At 42.2% G+C, this 19,828-nt stretch overlaps 1 protein-coding gene across 2 annotated transcripts in view; it reads right to left on the bottom strand.

Annotated features, from left to right (window-relative positions):
* Window positions 1–402: 402 nt before the first annotated feature.
* The window catches only part of ppil2 (peptidylprolyl isomerase (cyclophilin)-like 2), a 462,593-nt gene continuing 443,167 nt past the window's right edge, over window positions 403–19,828 (bottom strand). The window contains exons 17-20 of one of the 2 annotated variants that reach the window (XM_068055344.1): window positions 16,644–16,716; window positions 15,155–15,217; window positions 8,862–9,004; window positions 6,235–6,431 (exon numbers count right to left, since the gene is read on the bottom strand). In XM_068055344.1, coding sequence (XP_067911445.1) covers window positions 6,335–6,431; window positions 8,862–9,004; window positions 15,155–15,217; window positions 16,644–16,716 — 376 coding nt within the window. In that variant the 3' untranslated portion in view covers window positions 6,235–6,334. Of the gene's footprint in view, window positions 6,432–8,861; window positions 9,005–15,154; window positions 15,218–16,643; window positions 16,717–19,828 lie in introns of both variants that reach the window. The other variant, XM_068055345.1, reaches the window with a different exon arrangement.

Genomic DNA, 19,828 nt, shown 5'->3' with positions numbered 1-19,828 from the left:
CTTTTTAGAAACGTCTCTATTTAAAGGCTGGTATGTGACTGGTAAGCTCTTGGAATCATCTAATTTAAGGTCAACCAGAAATAGAAGTTTCCTAGCATAACTCCAAATTATGTAAAGCATTGAGATTTTCCTTGCAACTGTAAGTATAAATGAGCTGGAGTTTCCTGGTTTGAGTTGGTGAACCAGTTCTCTGGATTCTCCCTCAACTTCCTCATATTGGTTTGAAACTGAAGGTGATTTAAATTCCATTATGCTTGGGAATAATATTTAACATATCAGCAGTACAATTAAAATGCAAAGACTATACAAGGATCAAACCTTCCTCTCCCTGGTGAGCATCAACAAACCTCTTATTTGGATATGAGACCATTAACATTCTTATGAATAAATGAATGCACCAAATTTATTTGGAAGACAGATTTATAATGTAATAGAAATTAAATAACACTTAAATCTAGGCAGATTGGACCATTAAAATTAAGGCTAATTTCATTTAAATGATCAGACGGAAAGAATCAATGATCTGAAACAAATAGCGACGTGTTTAAAAAAAATACAAAAGAACCTTATCGCCTCTAAGTTACATGGCTCTGCAGTACTCTCATCGCTGATTCAGAAGGTTGTGGGTTCAAAGCACATCCCAAGACTTGGAACGCAGCAGATTGGTTAACACTGCAGTGAAGCAGTGCTGCATTGTCGGAAGTGAGGTCTTTTGGGTAACATGTTAAACCAAAGCCTGTCTACTTGTTTAGGTGGATGTAAAAGATCCCATGGTGCTTTTTGTTTTCAACAACTGGGCGTTTTTCCGGTGTCCTAGCTAACACTCATCCTTCATCCAACACATATTACCTGGGCATTTACTGTTTGTGGGATCTTGCTGTGTACTTGATGGTTGCTGCTTTTGCCTACAAAACCAATAACTACATTTCAAAATTAACTCATTGGCTGCAAAACACTTTTTTGGATATCCTGAGAACTGGCAGGTGATATATAAATGCAAGTTCCTTCTTTCTAAGCAGATACTGTGGCAGCTAATTTTCAAGATTTAAGCATGCCCTGAGACAAAACCAAAACCCAATGTTGTCAAATGTGCATTATCAGCATGTGCACCAGGAATATTGCTTTAGTCTTATACAGTTGTATTTATCTTCTTTCTGGTATTGAACCCAAGTGAAGAGTGGCATTACACTTGAGTAACAGAGCAAGTTGTGATTAGAGCCAACTGCAAATATAGCACCCCCCCCCACAACCCTGTACCCAGCACTAAGGAACTCAACACCTTCAGGGCACTGGCTACTGACAGGACACAAGATCCTGATACCTGGGGCTAGAGTAGCTTTTATTTAAAACATGAAGAAACCAGATATGTTTAAGGTGTTAGCTGCAAATACAGTAACAGAGCAGAGAGTGTGATGGAAACATGCAGTGTTTGTGCTGCGTTTACCTCATGTACTCAAAACAGAGCCGCACTGTGCTGCAGACACAGCTACTGACAAAGATTTGAAACTGCTATTGCTACTGTGTTATTGTCCACCACTGAGGCAGGCTGCTGATGTCATCACTTTCTGGTGTCAATGTTTTTAGATCTGGGTCCCAGCTCTCCCACCAGTGCTGCCAGACAGGCAGTGTTTCTCCCATACAGAACTGATGCCCTTAAACGCCCTCTGGCCAACTTTTACCATATGGTTTAGGTTACCTCCCTTTCACCCTATTACAATCCCTCTCCATTGCAGCCAGATTTTTCTAGGGTTAAAAGGTAGCACTGCTCAGCCCAATAAGCCTACATTCCTTGCTGTAACGGGATAAAAGTGAAGGAACACGAAGGTAACATCAGAAACTAGACTAAACACCAAAAAGCTAAACTTGGGGGAAAAGAACAACTCGCCAAGGGTCCTTCAACAGCACTTTCCAAACCTGTGAACTCTACTGCCTAGAAGGAAAAGGGCAGCAGATGCATGGAAACACCACCACCTGCAAGTTCTCCTCCAAGCGACACTCCATCCTGACTTGGAACTATATCGCCGTTCCTTCACTGTCGCTGGGTCAAAACTCCCTTCCTAACAGCACTGTGGGTGTACCTACCCCACATTGACTGCAGCGGTTCAAGAAGGCAGCTCACCCTCACCTTCTCAAGGTCAATTAGGGATGGGCAATAAATGCTGTTCTAGCCAGCGATGCTCACATTCCAAGGACGAATAAATAAGATTCCCCTCTGACATATATGCTAAACTCAGTGTGTGTTTACATTGGGGAATATGTCAAGGAGAGAGCTCTGAAATAGAAATGCTGTTCCATAAAGGACTACTTTGACAATTTATGTGCAACAAAGTTACAATCAGTCTTATAAATAAATTATAATTCACATTTTACAACTTCTGTCACCATTATAACATTAAATTTAAAGGTTATATGAATAAATGTAATTTTTTTTGGAGGAATTTGTGTGTTCATCAAGGGTTGCAATTTTGTTGGGAATGCAATTTTGGTATACCATCTACACCCAGTGATCCCAGGTCAGTTATAGCAAGTGACTGATCTACCAATCTAGTGTCACATTTTGTCAGTTTTGTAACGTGGAGTGTTGTTTGTTATATACCAGATTCAGGATGTCCCAAACTGATCTTCTTTTGGAGTCTATGACAGGGAGTTTTAGTCACATTATTAACAAGATGGTGATCTATATATTTTAATATCTTTGCACATGAGCCTGACAGTCACTTTAATTGTTAGTTACTGCTGGCTGCTTCTTCGCGCTGTAGAGAATCCATATGACACAATGGTGTGGAAAGGATCACTTCAGTCCAAGAAGCACTTCCTGACTGCCTACCTGCTTAGGATTCATTCTATTCAATTTTGGTTGGTTTGGCAGCTTGATCCATTCAGAAAACTGGTGGGAATATGTCTTTGAACCCGACTTTAAATGGAAGATATATCTGTGTGAGTCCTCAGAATAGCTGTCTACCTAATGTAGTTTTCAGAGATACTACTGGCTGTGAGCATATGTGCACTTAGTAAAGGTTCACATCCAGTCCATCTTTAAGTTTACTGCACTATAGCATGATTACATTTGGCGAATATAAATAATTAACCTAATGAATTAAATGAATTAACTTCTGGGTTAATAATCCAGCATCATAACCCATGAATATTCTCAATCATTTGCAGCCCAGCACAGGAATGCAAGATCGAAGGGTAAGGTGTCTGTGAGTGGACAATACTGCTCAGCCTCCTCCTAAGGCCCCCACCATCATAGATGTTAATGCCCAGCTAATTCAACATACTCCTCGTGACATTAGGAAGTAGTTGAGTTCAGTGGACACAGTAAAGGCTGTGGACCCTGACAACATCCTGGCTGTAGCGCTGAATACCTGTTCACCAGAGCTCGCTACTTCCTTGGCCAAGCTATTTCAGTGCTGCTATGACACTGGCACCTACCTGACAATGTAGAAGATTGTTCAGGTATGTCCTGTCCAGAAAAAAAAGACAAATCTTACACAGTCAATTACCACCCTATTAGCTGCCCCTAAAAAGTGATGGAAGGAGTCCTCAATAACACTATCAAGTGACACCAATAGCTAGTTAACTGAAACCCAGGTCAGGGTCCAAGCACCACAGCGATCCAGACATGAAAGCAAGAGCTGTTTGGTAGGGGAGAGGTGAGAGTAGCATCCCTGAACATCAAGGTAGTATTCGACTGAAAATGGCAGCTAAGAGCCCTAACCAAGCTGAGGTCAATCGGAGTCAGAGGGTAAAACCTCTGTGCTGGGAGTCATATGTGACACAAAGGAAAATGGTCGTAGTTGTCAGAGGCAAGTCATCACTGCAGGACTTCCTCAGGGGAGTATCCTCAGCCCAACCATCTTCAGCTGCTTAACCAATCACCTTCCTTCAGTCATAAGGTTAGCAGTGTGGCTACTCAATGATGATTCCACAGTAACAGTTCCATTTGCAACTCTCTGATAATGAAGAAGCCCAAACCAACTTACAGCAAAACCTGGTTAACATCCAGAAATAGCCTATTAAATGGCCAACAACCCTGTGCCATCTAAGTGCCAGGCAATGACCACATTGAACAAGGGACAGCCCAGCCATCTTTCTATGATCTTCATGGGCGGCACAGTGGCGCAGTGGTTAGCACCGCAGTCTCACAGTTCCAGCGACCCGGGTTCAATTCTGGGTACTGCCTGTGTGGAGTTTGCAAGTTCTCCCTGTGTCTGCGTGGGTTTCCTCCGGGTGCTCCGGTTTCCTCCCACATGCCAAAGACTTGCAGGTTGATAGGTAAATTGGCCATTATAAAATTGCCCCTAGTATAGGTAGGTGGTAGGGAAATATAGGGACAGGTGGGGATGTGGTAGGAATATGGAATTAGTGTAGGATTAGTATAAATGGGTGGTTGATGGTCGGCACAGACTCGGTGGGCCGAAGGGCCTGTTTCAGTGCTGTATCTCTAAATAAAAATAAAATAAATTAAAAAAATAAAAAGGTCATTACCATTGTTGAATTAGCTGCACTAACAACATTTTGGGTGGCACTACTGACCAGAAGCTGAACTTGATCAGTAATATCAATACTGCAGCTATAAGAATAAGGGGTACTATGTGATGAGTGATTCACCTCCTGACCCTCAAAGCCATTCCACCAATTACAAGGGTCAAATCAGGTGTGTGATGGTATAATAGCTGTGGAGCAGGATGGGTGCAGCCACTGTAACTTGAGGTTTGCACCATCCAGGACAGAGCCATTTGCTTGATTGGTGCGTCCCTGCCTTTGGGCTCAATATCCACCTTCATTACTGGCACACGATGGCCGCATTATGTTCGATATACAGAATTCACAGCAGCAACTCACTAAGGTTTATTTGACAGCAGCTCTCTCCTCTGCGACCTCAACTGTTGAGGTGCAGCAATGTTGTGGAACCAGCACCACTGTCAATTCACCTCCTCAAGACACACCATCCTGACTTCAACAGATACCATCATCTCTTCACTATGACTGGGTTAATGTCCTACCTACCAGCATTGTGGGAGCACCATCATCTCAAGAAGCAGTTCCATCACCACCTCAGGGCAACTCGGAATGGGCAATAAACGTGGAACCGAAATTTTTTTTAAAAGCTTATCCCATGTATTTAAACCAAGCAAAAACAATGAATATATTGTTCTGAAGGAATTTGCAAGCCTATGGATTATAGACTATAATGCCAGCTAAACTGGGCCATATCTTAATACTGCAGCAACAATCAGACAAGGCGCATCAATGAAAATAAACACACAGGTCATCACTAACCACATGTACATGAAAATATGAGGATGATTCAAGATTCGAGTCCTTCCCCACGCAATCTAATAGAGGTTCCATAGAGCCAAAGATCTTTCGTGGAAAATAAGCATTCTGACTGCGAAGTGGTTAAGCATGCAATGTCATCTGTGTCGCAAAAGGAAGTGAGGGGCAAGATATAATATTACTTCTTCGTAAATCTCTGCCCCACCTCCTAGGTGTAAGCAATCTTGCACCCTTGGGTGCTTCTGGCTGAAATTTAATGGGGGTGTTGAAGCGGAGAAGAAGCAGAGTGTAGACTGAAATTAATATAAGTGGATCACTTTCTGTACCAACACATAGTACATCTGAACCATTTTGGTGGGTTTTGCATCTGAAGGCTTATTACTATAGCCACAATGCTCACTTTGAGCTTTGCAAAATTCTCAGCAGAATGGCTGAAGTCACTGCAGCAGGAAGAACTCTCTATAATTTTCCAATAATTTTATGAAAGCAAAATAAGGTGCTTCTGGAATGTATGGCCTGAGCGAGCACCAGAGTTACTCACTTCAGTAGAACAAACACATGAGCAACGTTCTTTTGCACCTGCTTGGCTTCCTTACGAGGGAGTCTGCACTCAATAGGATCGCACACCAAACAGCAGGATGAATCAACTCAGCTAGGAATCCAACTGAGTTTAATTAAAGCAGCACAAGAAAAAGTTTTATTTTTTAAAAAAGATAAATGATGGTTGATCTCATCATCTGCAGCCAGGACTTTAATAAAACCCAGAACCTAGGTCTGTCACCAAGGAAACAAAATGTAACAATTAAATTCTCATACAGACTAGAAATGGAAGCTTTAGCATAACAAAGATTACTCAAGGCTATGTTTCCATATCACAGTACTTTAAATTAGTAAAGAAAGAGTACTTTTCGTAGAAATTCAGTCACTTATTTGACAACCTGGGGAGATCTTTTGGATTTTCTGAATGTGAAAGAGATTTTTGGCGTGGTGAGCCAGCATTACTGCTTGCTGTTGGTCTCTTCGTTTGCTCATTTGCTGCTTGGTGCCAGCTCTACCATGAACTGAAGTTGCCAAAGCCGGCGATCCCTTTGATTTTTTTGCTGCTGCTGGTGGAGGGTCCACTGTCCTGATCCTCTGCCACTCGTTTTCTGGGACAGAAAAGAGAAAAGATGTGAAAATAGAAAGGGGGACAATGGGGGAGATCATCAAAATATAAACAGGGTGGCTGCAGCAGAACCTGTAGGAATTGATTTTTAAAATTCTCATCCTTGTTTTCAAATTTCTCTATGGTCTCACCCCTCCCTAGCTCTGTAACCTCCTCCAGACCTACAACCCTCTGTGCTCTCTGCACTTCTCCAATTCTGGCTTCTTGTTTCATTGCTCCACCACTTGTCGTCATGCCCTCAGCTGCCTGGGCCCTAAGTTCTATAATTCATAGAACATAGAACAGTACAGGCCCTTCGGCCCACGATGTTGTGCCGAACCTTTAACCTACTCTGGGAACAAACTACCTACATACCCTTCATACTACTATCATCCATGTACCTATCCAAGAGTCGCTTAAATGTCCCTAATGTATCTGCTTCTACTACCACCGCTGGCAGTGCATTCCACGCACCCACCACTCTCTGTGTAAAGAATCTACCTCTGACATCTCCCCGAAACCTTCCTCCAATCACCTTAAAATTATGCCCCCTGGTGATAGCCCTTTCCACCCTATCTATGCCTCTCATCATCTTGTACCCCTCTATCAAGTCACCTCTCATCCTTCTTCGCTCCAATGAGAAAAGCCCTAGCTCCCTCAACCTTTCTTCGTAAGACATGCCCTCCAGTCCAGGCAGCATCCTGGTAAATCTCCTCTGCACCCTCTCTAAAGCTTCCACATCCTTCCTATAATGAGGCGACCAGAACTGCACACAATTCATGCCCTAAACCACTCGCGTTTCTCTCCTCATTTAAAGATGCTTCTTAAAACCTACCTCTTTGCCCAAACTTTTGATCATCTGTCCTAATATCTCCCTTATGTGGCTTGAAATAATCCCTCCAACATTTCTTTGTTGTGTGCAACATACTTATTGCACTTCACAGTATGTTCAAGATTGCTGTGCGGCATGTGGCCATGCACGCACGTTTCTTAAATGCAACACTGGTTGTGCACAGCCTGTTTATTGTACTGTGGCTGCGCACCTACGTAGCTTAGAGGTGGCTCTGTGTCAAATTTTGGTCGATATGGCCTATGAAGCAGCTTGGGACATTTTCCTATGATAAAAGCACTACATAAATGCAAGTTGTTATTGTCGTATTTTGCTTTTATTATTATTGTTATTGTCGTTGATTGATCAAGTTGTCTGTGGATATAAGTCATGTATTGTGTCTCTAGGTCTTTTTATTTTAATGCAACAAGTACCGTATAGAAAAAATTATGAAGGTGAGGGACCAGAGGCTCCAACTCAAGTCGAAGGATCAGTGTTTTTCATCTTGGGCAGTGCAAGGTAAAGGAAATGCCATGAAAACACTTAACAAACCAAGCCTGCTCTTATGGCTGGAGGAGGGAGAGGTACACGGTATCTAGTGGTGGGCAAAATGGCAAGTGAAAGTTGTGAAACAAAAATGAAATAAAAGTGGTCGCAGTATCAAGGCATACCAAAGTAGGGTCCTTTACAGCAAAGAAGAAAGAGCTCTCACTGTGCAATTCTGGTCTCAGAGCCACAGATACTCAAACCTGAGAGTGTCCACCCGAGTGGTGGCAAATTAGTTCAGGCTATCCCATCTGCTGTCCTATCAGAAAATGATGGAAACACACGCAGGTCAGTCAGCATCAAGTCATGACGCTTTGATGTGCATCTTTCATCAATACCATTTTAATTAGGGGTATACACCCCACATGTCATCATTTGTCTTTTTTCCTTTATATGTAATGACTGACATATTGTGCATTTCTAGCATTTACTGATTTCTAGCATATGCAGTTTTCCTTTTAATTTGTACCTCTCATCAGTCTATTGTGGAGGAGTATTAGATGCTATAGAGTAGATACCATCTCCTTGTCCTGTCTCATAGACACAATCTCTGCTGAAGAGCAGGAAAAAATATCTCTTGAGAAGACAGGTGCACAAAAATACCTCCAGAAATGTCAAAACAAAATAAAAATAAATGTTTTCATTAATTTAAAAACTTTTTCACGCAGCGAGTGGTTAGGATCTGGAATGCACTGCCCGAGAGTGCAGTGTAGGCTTTCTAAAGGGAATTAGACTGTTATTTGAAAAGGAAGAATGTACAGGTTACAGGGAGAAGGCAGGGAATGGCATTAGGTGAATTGCTCATTAGGAGAGCCGGTGTGGACAGGATGGGTCAAATGGCCACCTTCTGCGTTGTAACAATTCGGTGATTCTGTGATAATATATAAAATGCAAGTAGCTGGAAGGATCAGACTGGAAGTGTGGCGATCTCAAAACACCATCAGTACTGGATGCTTTCCCTGCTGCAAAAATAAATGCTTCATTTCCCTGATCCCTGATGCATTTGATGTGAAGGTTTAAGAGTTTTCATGTGCTTTGAGAATGGGAAACTTCACTTACGTAGCTCCCATGTTAATGTATTTTCCAACACCTTGTCGGTAGGTTTTTGGGGCTGCATTTGAACTGCTTTTAGGCACAATTGCCTTTGCTTTGGCCTTTTCCTCTTCTTCCATGTTCCGAACTTTCTCCCTTTCTGCTGCAATCTGACAACAAAGAAACAGCTGGCAATGAAACTTTCACACTATACATATTGCTTTCACTCCAATATAAATATGAGGTTATCCACTTTGGTGACAAATACAGAAAGGCAGATTATCTGAATGGTGATAGATTGAGAAAGGGGGAGGTGCAGAGAGACCTGGGTGTCCTTGTGCACCAGTTGCTGAAAGTAAGTATGTAGGTGCAGCAGGCAGTTAAGAAGGCAAATGGTATGTTGGCCTTCATTGCGAGAGGATTCAAGTACAGGAGCAAGAATGTCTTGCTGCAATTATACAAGGCCTTGGTGAGACCACATCTGGAGTATTGTGTGCAGTTTTGATCTCCTTATGTGAGGAAGGATGTTCTTGCTATGGAGGGAGAGCAGCGAAGATTCACCGGAATGATTCCTGGGATGGCAGGACTGATGTATGAAGAGAGATTGGGTCGATTAGGCTTGTATTTGCTAGAGTTTAGAAGGACGAGAGGGGATCTCATAGAAACCTAAAAATTCTAACAGGACCGGACAAACTAGATGCAGGAAGGATGTTCCCGATGGCGGGGCAGTCCAGCACCAGGGGTCACGATCTAAGGATAAGGGGTAAGCCATTTAGGACTGAGATGAGGAGAGATTTCCTCACCCAGAGAGTGGTGAACCTGTGGAATTCCCTTCCACAGAAAGCAGTTGAGGTCAAATCATTAAATATATTCAAGAAAGAGTTAGATATAGTTCTTAGGGCTAAAGGAATCAAGGGATACAGGGAGAAAGCGGGAACACGGTACTGAGTTTGGACGATCGGCCATGATCGTATTGAATGGCGGTGCAGGCTCGAAGGGCCGAATGGCCTACTCCTGCTCCTATTTTCTATGTTTCTATATCCACCTCCACAGGACGATGCTTTCACTCTAAGTCCAACTGCACAGAGCGATACTCTCATCTTGAAGCCATGGTGAATACACAGGTTGGTGCCATCAACCTGCAATCACCCCTGACTACAACAAGGTAATACTCTTCTTTATAGAGTACCCTGTGCTGGGATCTACGGAAATTAGTTGAGTTAGTTCAGGTTAAGAATTTGGATTCACCTGGATTCAATGCACTGCCCGTGAAACTTAACTAAAGCCATTCTTCAGTTCGAAAGTGAGTTGGACTTTGCGCGTGCTTTCTATGCAAGTAGTTAGTTATTTCTGACAAAACCAGCTCTAGAGCAGAAAAGCTCTATATAAGTAACAGACTCTTTCTGATTGATGCAGTTTAAAAAGGGTGGTCCTCATTATAAAGTATTTGGCAAACATTTTTTCTTTGGTTTATAAGCATACAATGAAACAACCTGAAAGTCATTGAAATACATCACTGAATCACAGCTGCATGAGGCACTTTTGAGGAATAACAACAGTGCTTTTCTCCTCCTTGGTATGAAGAGGTCTGCCAAACTCTTCCATAAATACCATGCTCATCGTGCAGTAGGTGTTGATGACACCACTGGGGCAAATGTCTGTAAGAAGCTACCAAGTCCGACAGTGAAAAAGAACTAAAGTGCAGAAACTGTCATTAACTCAGAATGCTTCAACTGTGCAGACCAACTTGGCTCTCTACACTTTCAGCCTCAGAAACACTCAGGCAATTCCCCCAGTAAGGTCAATAGCACCCTGTTTAGATGGAAGCATAATACAAATCCAGGGATGCTCAACTATATTTGAATTGTTAAGCATTTGATTTTGAAGGTGAGGTCTCATGTGGGTAGCACCTTTTTAAAGCAAGTATTGGTACACAGTAAAAAGACAACTAATAACTCAGAAGGAACGAGGTGACTGGAAGAGAGTTAACAATGTTGAGTTCACAACAGATTTGAATGGATATAGCGGACAACTGATTTAGCCAGTCATCATCAGATCTGGCTTGACCGCATAAAACACTATTGGGTCCTGCTCTCATCTGCCAAAAGTGTTAACTATTCCAGGATGATTCTGGAATGCAAAGTTATCTTCCGGTTTCTTTCCTCTACTACAAACCATCCTCTTAAACTTCTCTTCCCTGTCTCCTCCACTCTCACTTCCATAATGCCACTAAGGCTGAGTAGCCTCAGCCACTTCCTGTCAATTTACCCTAGCCCACCAGGCCAAACTTCCTCTAAGGTTCCCCGCTACTCTCACCTAAACTTGCATCTTTTTCTAGTTTCTCTACCATTAACCCTCATGCCCTCTCCAAACTCATCTTGTCCACGAGACCCACATCCTGCTCCCTTAACCCTATTTCCATTAAACTACTGACCACCCAACTCGCCTTCCTGGTCCCCATGGTAGCCGATATCGTTAACAGTTCTCTCACTTCATGTACTGATTTGCCATCATCACCCTCTCCTCAAAAAAAATCAATTTTTGATCCCTCAAGTCTTTCCAAACTACCACCCCAACTCCAATCTCCCTTTCCTCTCCAAAGTCCTTGAACGTGTTGTCGCTTTCAAAATCCATTCCCATCTTTCTCGGAACTCCATGTTTGAATCCGTCCAATCAGGTTTCTGCTTCTGCCACAGTACCAAAACAGCTCTCATCAAAGTCACAAATGACAGCCTATGTTATTGTGATAAAGGTAAACGATCCTTCCTTGTCCTTCTTGATCAGTCTGCAGTCTTTGACATGGTTGCTCCCACCATCCTCTTCCAAAGCTTCTCCACCGTCATCTCGTCGGGTGGGATTGCACCCACCTGGCTCCATTCTTATTTATCCAGTCATAGACAGGTGCACTAATTTCTCTACCCACTCCCACACTGTTGCCTCTGGTTTCCCCCAAGGATCTATCCTTGGCTCCTCCTTTTTCTCATCTATATGCTGCCCCTCAGCAACATCTTCTGAAAACATGGAGTCAGTTTCCAAATGAGCACTGATGACACCCAGCCTCACCAATGCCTCTCTCAACCTCTCCATTGTCTCTAAATTGTGAGAATGCCTGTCTGACATCCAGTACCTTCCGAGATATCTGCACTCCTCCAATTCTGGCCTCTTCAGTTACCCAATTTTAATCACTCTACCTTTGGCAGCTGTGCCTTCTATTGCCAAGGCTCTAAAGTCTGGAATTCCCTCTATAAAAATCTCTGTCTCTCTTTCTTCCTTTAAAGCGTTCCTTAAAAACTACTTCTTTATGCTTTTGGTCATCTGCCTTCATATCTCTGTATGTGGCTCAGTGTCAAATTTTGTTTGATAACACTCCCGTGAAGTGCCTTGGGAGGTTTTAATATGTTAAAGGTGTGATATAAATACAAGTTGTTTTGAATATTGCTGAAAATAGAGACATGTTGGCGAAGCTTTTCGTCTTGCACTCATCAGGACAATCCTCAAGAATAACCAATGTAAGGGAAAACAACAACTTATACTGCATGAGAAGAGAGTGCTGATTGGTTGGCAAGTGAACTCTGATTGGTAGAGGTGTTGCCATGGAGAATGCACCAGTATATGGTGATCGACAGTTAACTGCCAAGCTTTGTTTGAAATTTAAACCAGGCAGCTTGACTCTGATTGGTCAAGGCATTGTCCTGAGGCATGAACTAGCGAATGGCTGTCACCTATTTTGTTCAGCTGAAACAGGCGCAATGTTTGTACGTATTTTTTATGTCTGCAAAGAACAGGGCCCTGTGTAATAATATATGTAGCTTCCCGTACATGCAAATGCGACACACTGCGAGCCCTACTGACAATATTAAATTGGTTGTCAGCATAGTTCTTAGCACACCGTGGATTATTTAGCAAATGTTGTCCAATCGTGGAATCACATCTAATGTTGGACACTGTGTTTTGAGTTTTGCAAGCATGGGCTGGTTGGGTACGGCCCGTACCTTGCCCGTTGCAAACAGCAGATGGGACATGTTGTTTGATATATCCGCCAGTCTTTGGGATGTACGGCCTATATACCTAGCATCACACTGGCATTGAAATTCATATATCACATTACTCATTTGTGTGATAGGAAGGACGTCTTTTCAGCTTGACGGCAGCATCCTGTTAGTGGCGAACACCACACGGGTTGCTATTGCACAGTAGCAGTGTGAAACAGCTAGCTTTACCTGTTGCTCAAATTTTTAGGATACATTACCCTTCCAGGGTAATTTGAGGTAGACTGGGCACTTTTCAGGGTCGAATATGATGGCCTTAGGCCTATTCATAAGTTTGCGTGATATACAGCAAGAAATGATCTGATCAGGGTAGCTATTATTGTCACACAGGATGTCTTTGATTTTCCCTATTTCAGCATCAAACTTGCATGGTGAGCAAATGGCGTGGGCCCTATTTGCGAGGTTGCCGATAAGGCCAATATTATAGTGCGTGGAACTGTAAGAATCCCAATGCGTGACTTGACCAGTAAAGGTAGGTTTGCAGTTGATTGTGGTAGAGAACCCCTTAACAGATTTCTCAACCAGTACGTCAAGGAAAGCTCATTTGACTGCTCCATTTCAAAGGTGAATTTGAGCGCAGGGTGGAGCCCATTAAGACGTGTAAGAAAATTATTGCATGCAGCTGTGATTCAAATATAGCAAATGTATCATCTACATATCGGAAATATGCAAGAGGTAGGAGGTTAGGTGTCATCCCATCAAAGATACGTTTCTCATGGAACTCAACAAAGACGTTTGCGAGAGCTGGGCCTAGAGGGGATCCCATGGCAACACCATCTATTTGGGCATACATTGTTTTCCCTTACATCGGTTATTCCTGCAGATTGTCCTGATGAGTGCAAGAAACAACGCTTCGACAACATGTCTCCATTTTCAGCAATACACAAGTTGTTTTGTTGATGTAAACTCACATGAGTGTGTTCAATAGAGTCACGTGAACTGACGATGAAACATTTCACCTGGACTTACAATTGAGCTCGAGCATCCAATGCCTTCCGGATGTGTGCAGAGATCTGAAACATACACTGAGGGTACTTTTAATTTGCTAAAAGGGATCAGCGAGTGGGTGGGGGGAGGCGTGGTGAGAGCCTTTGATACCACGTACTGTCCCTTTTTCATCCCTGCCATCTAAAATATTCCTATTAGTTGTAATTTACAGTACTCCAAAACAGTGCTGTGTTTGTCTCCATAACAGTGACAGTACTTCAAAAATAATCCACTGAGTGTCAGTTTCTTTGGGCTGCCCTGAGGATGTGATAAGGTGTTGTATAAATAAAGGTTCTTTCTTTACTGTATCATCTATGGCCTCGACAATACAGATTTTTCAGATTAAGTTGTGTTCCTGAGATGCAATCAGCTGTCTTCTACCATGGACTCAGTCAGTGAGCGACACCATTGATACAAAAGGAATAGGAACTATCAGACTTTTCCTCACCCAGTTCTGGCTGAATTCTGTTGTGCATGAGTGAAAGAGGAGTTTCAAATGTCTGCTCCATTCCTTGCCACATCTCTAGTGATGCATTGAGGAGTACAAAGCCCATTCCTGAGCCTTAGCTAGGGCTCTTATTCTTAAAGATAAGGATAAAAAGAAACACTTGTGTTTATATAGTGCCTTTCACAACTTCTGGACACCCCAAAGCACTTTACAGCCTGTGAAATATTTTTGAAGTGTAGTCACTGTTGTAATGTAGGAAAAGTGGCAGCTAATTTGCACACAGCAAGCTCCCACAAACAGCAATGTAATAATGACCAGGTATTCTGTTTTTTTGTGATATTGATTGAAGGATAAATTATTGACCAGGATACCGAGGATAACTCCCCTACTCTTCTTCAAAATAGTGCTATGGGATTTTTATGTCCACCTGAAAGAACAGGTGGACAACTTTTGATGTCTCAACGTCACCTCCAACAGTGCAACACCCACTCAGTGCTGCATTTGAGTGTCAGCCTAGATTTTTGTGCTCAAGTGTCTGAGGTGGGACTTGAATTTGTAACCTACTGACTCAGAGACAAGAGTGCTACCAACTGAGCTACAGCTGATACTCCCTAGGCCAAGTGATTCAGACAAGGAGATCCCATTACAGTATAAGCCACATGGACGGAGATCAATGTTCCATTAAAGGCATGCTACGCTCATGGGGTTCAATGTCCTATTGCTCATACAGTTTTAAGTATTATGCTTGTTCTGCTTGATTTACCACTGCTAGGACTGAGCTTTGACAGGGTTAAAGCAGAAAATGTCTGATCATGTGACTCTCTCTATGCACTTACCAAAACATCTGCTTCTTCAAAAGGATCCACAAACACTGCTGTCCTCTCGATTTTGATCTCTTCCTGGGGGCAGAGGAAAAAAAAAACTGCAGCTGTTGCTAATATGGACATGAAATGAACTGTGTTGCAGTTGAACACTCAGCCTCTGGGAATTAGCATACAAACAAGGAACGTACACAGCCATGAAACTCTTAACCTAAATTCTCAGGAGCCCATGAATTCAACGGGTAGTAAAACATGGTGTACAATTCCAGCTGGTATGTGTAAATTGTATCTATTTATAGTTAATTATCAGAATTAAAAATTCATCTCAACTTCTTTCAGCAGTGAATAATGCTCTATTTGGAGCTGTGACTTGTGAATTTAATATTGGATCGGGGCTTAGGACATTTTATAGAAGGTGGTCAAGCCCTTTTGGGAAAAGCATGAGCCAGTTTACATTGGAGGTGCTGACATACTCTCTCTGTTTATTATAAATATATTTTTAAAAATTAAAATGGAAGTTTATTTTTTCAGTACTGTTGCTTACTTGAGTATTAAGTATAATGATACATAAGGAGAACAGCACTGTACAAGCTTTCTTTCATGTTCTGAACTGACTAGAATCCCAACATATTAACCCAATTCCTTAAGGGATTCAGCCAGTCACAATAAACTTCACACTTCAAAGTTTTGTGACACCTAAGACGTGTTGATGGGTTGGACAGGCAATATCACAAAGTCCATTTGCAATAAAACCAGATCATAAGACTCTTGCTGACAAATAATTCAGATTAGATATACAGGGTTCAATGCTCCCACTAAGGGTAAGTTTCAATGCAATAATCAGGAGTGAGATGCATTCACAAAGGCTTAATGCTTAGATATATTTCCATAAATATGTTTTGCTGCAGTTTGCAATCCATAGAACTGAACTCTGATAGACTTAGAGCTCCAGATAGATGATTTTTGTTTCTGATTATACCTCTGTGAAGTGCCTTGGAACGTTTTCCTACGTCAAAGGCACTACAAAAATACAAACTGTTGCTGTTGTTGGCTTCAGGGCAAGGGTGCTTCAAATCAGACTACAAACAAAGTTTCAACGTCAGAAAAGAAATAAAAATAAAAATCATCAAACCCTTTTTACGATCCACAGTGTTGAAATAAGTGAGAGGGTTCATCTTCAGCACGGGAATACTGCTCCCCTAAAAGAGTGAAGGGCCAGGAGACAGCTACATCTGTGGATGCATTAACTAAGGATGAGGGTATTCTTTTGTACAATGTCATTGGCAGAGCAATGCCACATGATACAGGGAGGGAAGGATGAATAATTATAAAAAAGCTGGTGTGACAGAAAGCTTAGGAGGCAAAGCCAATTATTCACTTCTATAACAGCTACATCAATTGGAATATAGTGGGTTCAATTGCCGGCTGTACATTATAATATGATAGAAAAGGGGAAAACAGGAATGTGGTGCCAAAGACTGTGCTATTATTAGAATGGGTCTACCTTTGGCAGGTCGGTCTTTACATCACTCTCTACGTTCTCCATGGCCGTCAAGGTCTCAAAACCACCAACCACTCTGAAAGTCAAACAGAAGAAAATTGACACCAACTATCCTGAAACTGGTGCATTCATTGCACTCCAAGGTTCATATATACTTGGGGAAAAACAAAGCTGCAAGAAAATATATCAGACATCAGATATTTGGGCAAACATGGTCACATACGGAGGCTTTTCACTTCTGCTTTCCTATTCTGTGAGCATCAATCTGCAAGTTGACATAAACCTGAAAGTCTGATAAATTAATAAACCCCAGTTCTGGCTATCAGTCATTTGCACCATATGATCAGATTGCTGTATAGTACCTCATCCACGAAGTTTACTGCTCTGAAGGAAGTCAACTTCTAGCAATCATTAGATTGTGTAAGAACCCATGATTGCGACTGGGTAATGGGTCAGAACCAGACTGTCACAGGAATCGAGCGTATTCAAATTCTAAATGGGGAGTAACACGAGTGCTCACTGAGATTGTGACATTTCTCGAGAGGACATTACCCAGTCTGCCTTCCTCTCACTGCTGGATGATGGTAGATCCTGTGAGTGAGAGCTAACCTGTTGAGAACACAAGAAACAGGTGCAGAAGTAGGCCATTCAGCCCTTCGAACCCGCTCCGCCATTCAATGAGATCATGGCTGATCTTCTCCTTCAACACTATTTTCCTGAATTATCCCCGGAACCCTTGATGTTGTTAATATGTAGAAATCTATCGATCTCAGTCTTGAACATACTCAACAACTGAGCCTCCACAACCCTCTGGGACAGAAAATTCCAAAGATTTACCATCCTCTGAGTGCAGAAGTTCCTGCTCATCTCAGTCCTAAATAGCCTGCCCCTTATTGTGAGACTGTGTCCCCTGTTTCTGGACTCCCCAGCCGGGGAAGCATCCTTCCTGCATCAACCCTGTCGAGCCCTCTAAGAATTTTGTATGTTTGAATGAGATCACCTCTCATTCTTCTAAACTCCAGAGAATAAAGGCCCAATCTATTTAATGTTCCCTCATAGGACAATCCCTCCATCGCAGAAATGAGTTTGGTGAACCTTCGTTGCACTTCCTCTATGGCAAGTATATCTTTCCTTTGGTAAGGAGACCAAAACTGCACACAATACTCCAGGAGTGATCGCACCAATGCTCGATATAATTGCAGTCTTCTTGATGTTGAGTTAAGACCAGAAATTTAAAGCTAAGTTTCAAAGATGATCTAGATCTAGACTTTTCCAGATCTTTCCCGCAGCTCACAGATCAGAAAAAAAAAGGCAGCAGATTATAGATGGAAGCAGAGTCTTACATTTTTCCAATGTAGTCCAGTAGTTTCTGCTTCAGCCTATTCCTGCCAGCTCCATGAGGGGTCCTGGAGAGCCCTTGGAGCAGGCTTTCAGCTACCCCTTCAAGAACACCCTGACACAGATCCGGGCTCACTAGCTGGACATGCTGGCCATGTGTACGTATTAGTCCCCTTCCGTGTAGTGGAGCCTGGTCTCCAATCGTCTCAGCCATCTTTGCCATTGGACAAAGACCTTGCTTCACTCAGACCGCGTGGTAGCCGGTGTGCAATGGCCACCCCACGTTAAAAGAACCCACACACAGATATCTTCCACCCCCTCAAAATGAAGTTTGGGACCTGGAATATCAGGACACTTATGGACAACCCCAGCAGCGACAAACCTGAATGTCGCAGCGCTATCATAACCCGAGAACTCCATTGCTACAACATTGATATCACTGCCCTGAGTGAGACACGGGGGCAGGAGAAGGCCAGCTCAAGGAACAAGGTGGTGGATACACCTTCTTCTGGAAAGGTAAACCAGAAGAACAGCATGGGGTTGGCTTTGCCATAAAAAAAACTGCAGGAAGACATCTTTACTCCTATATTCAAATTCTCTTGTAATGAAGGCCAACATACCATTTGCCTTCCTAATTGCTTGCTATACCTGCATGTTATCTTTCAGTGACTCATGAACAAGGACACCCAAGTCCCTTTGAAATTCAACACTTCCCAGCCTCTCACCATTTAAGAAATATTCTGTATTTGTTTTCCTACAAAAGTGGATAACCTCACATCTCTCCACATTATTCCATCTACCAAACTTTTGCCCACTCGCTTAGCCTCTCCAAATCCCTTTGAAGTGTCTTTGCATCCTCCTCACAACTCACACTTCCACCTAGTTTTGTGTCATCTGCAAACTTTGAAATATTACATTTAATCCCCACATCCAAATCATTGATATAGATTGTGAATAGCTGGAGCCCAAACATGGATCCTTGTGTAAGCCCACTAGTCACAGCCTGCCAAACTGAAAATGACCCATTTATTCCTACTCTCTGTTTTCTGTGCGTTAACCAGTTCTCAATCCATAATATTATATTCCCCCCCAATCCCATGTGCTCTAATTTTGTTCACTAACGTCTTGTGTGGGACCTTATCAAAAGCTTTCTGAGAAACTAAATATACTACATCCACTGGTTTCCCTCATCTATTCTGCTAGTTACATCCGCAAAAAACTCCAGCAAGTTTGTCAAACATGATTTCCCTTTCATAAATCTATGTTGACTCTGCCCAATCCTACCATTATTTTCTAAGTGTCCTGTTATCAAATTCTTTATTACAGATTCTAGCATTTTCCCTATGTCTGATGTTAGGCTAACAGGTCTGTAGTTCCTTGTTTTCTCTTGCCTTCCTTTCTTAAACAGTGGGGTTACACTTGCCATCTTCCAATCTGCAAGGACCATTCCAGAGTCTAAAGAATTTTGAAAGATGACCACCAATGCATCTACTATCTCTACAACCACCTATTTCAATACTCTGGGATGTAGATCATCAGGTCCAGGGAATTTATCTACTTTAAGCTCCATTAATTTCTCTAGTACTATTTCTTTCCTAATATTAAAGTTTTGCAGTTCCTCATTTACACTAGTCCCTTGAATCTCCATTATTTCTGGCAGACTTTTAGTACTTTCCTCCATGAAGACAGACACAAAGTATTTGTTTAGTTTCTCTGCCATTTCCCTATTCCCCACTATAAATTCTCCTGACTTGTAATGGACCCACATTTGTCTTTGCTAATCTTATTTATTTATTCTGCATCATGCACAAAAAAAATCTCAAGAAGTTTCGATTTTCTTTGATGTGTTT

The sequence above is a fragment of the Heterodontus francisci genome, chromosome 23 (assembly GCF_036365525.1).
Source record: "Heterodontus francisci isolate sHetFra1 chromosome 23, sHetFra1.hap1, whole genome shotgun sequence".
Taxonomy (NCBI): Eukaryota; Metazoa; Chordata; class Chondrichthyes; order Heterodontiformes; family Heterodontidae; genus Heterodontus; species Heterodontus francisci.
The sequence above is the reverse complement of the archived record's forward strand: the minus strand, read 5'-3'. Positions and strand labels throughout refer to the sequence as shown.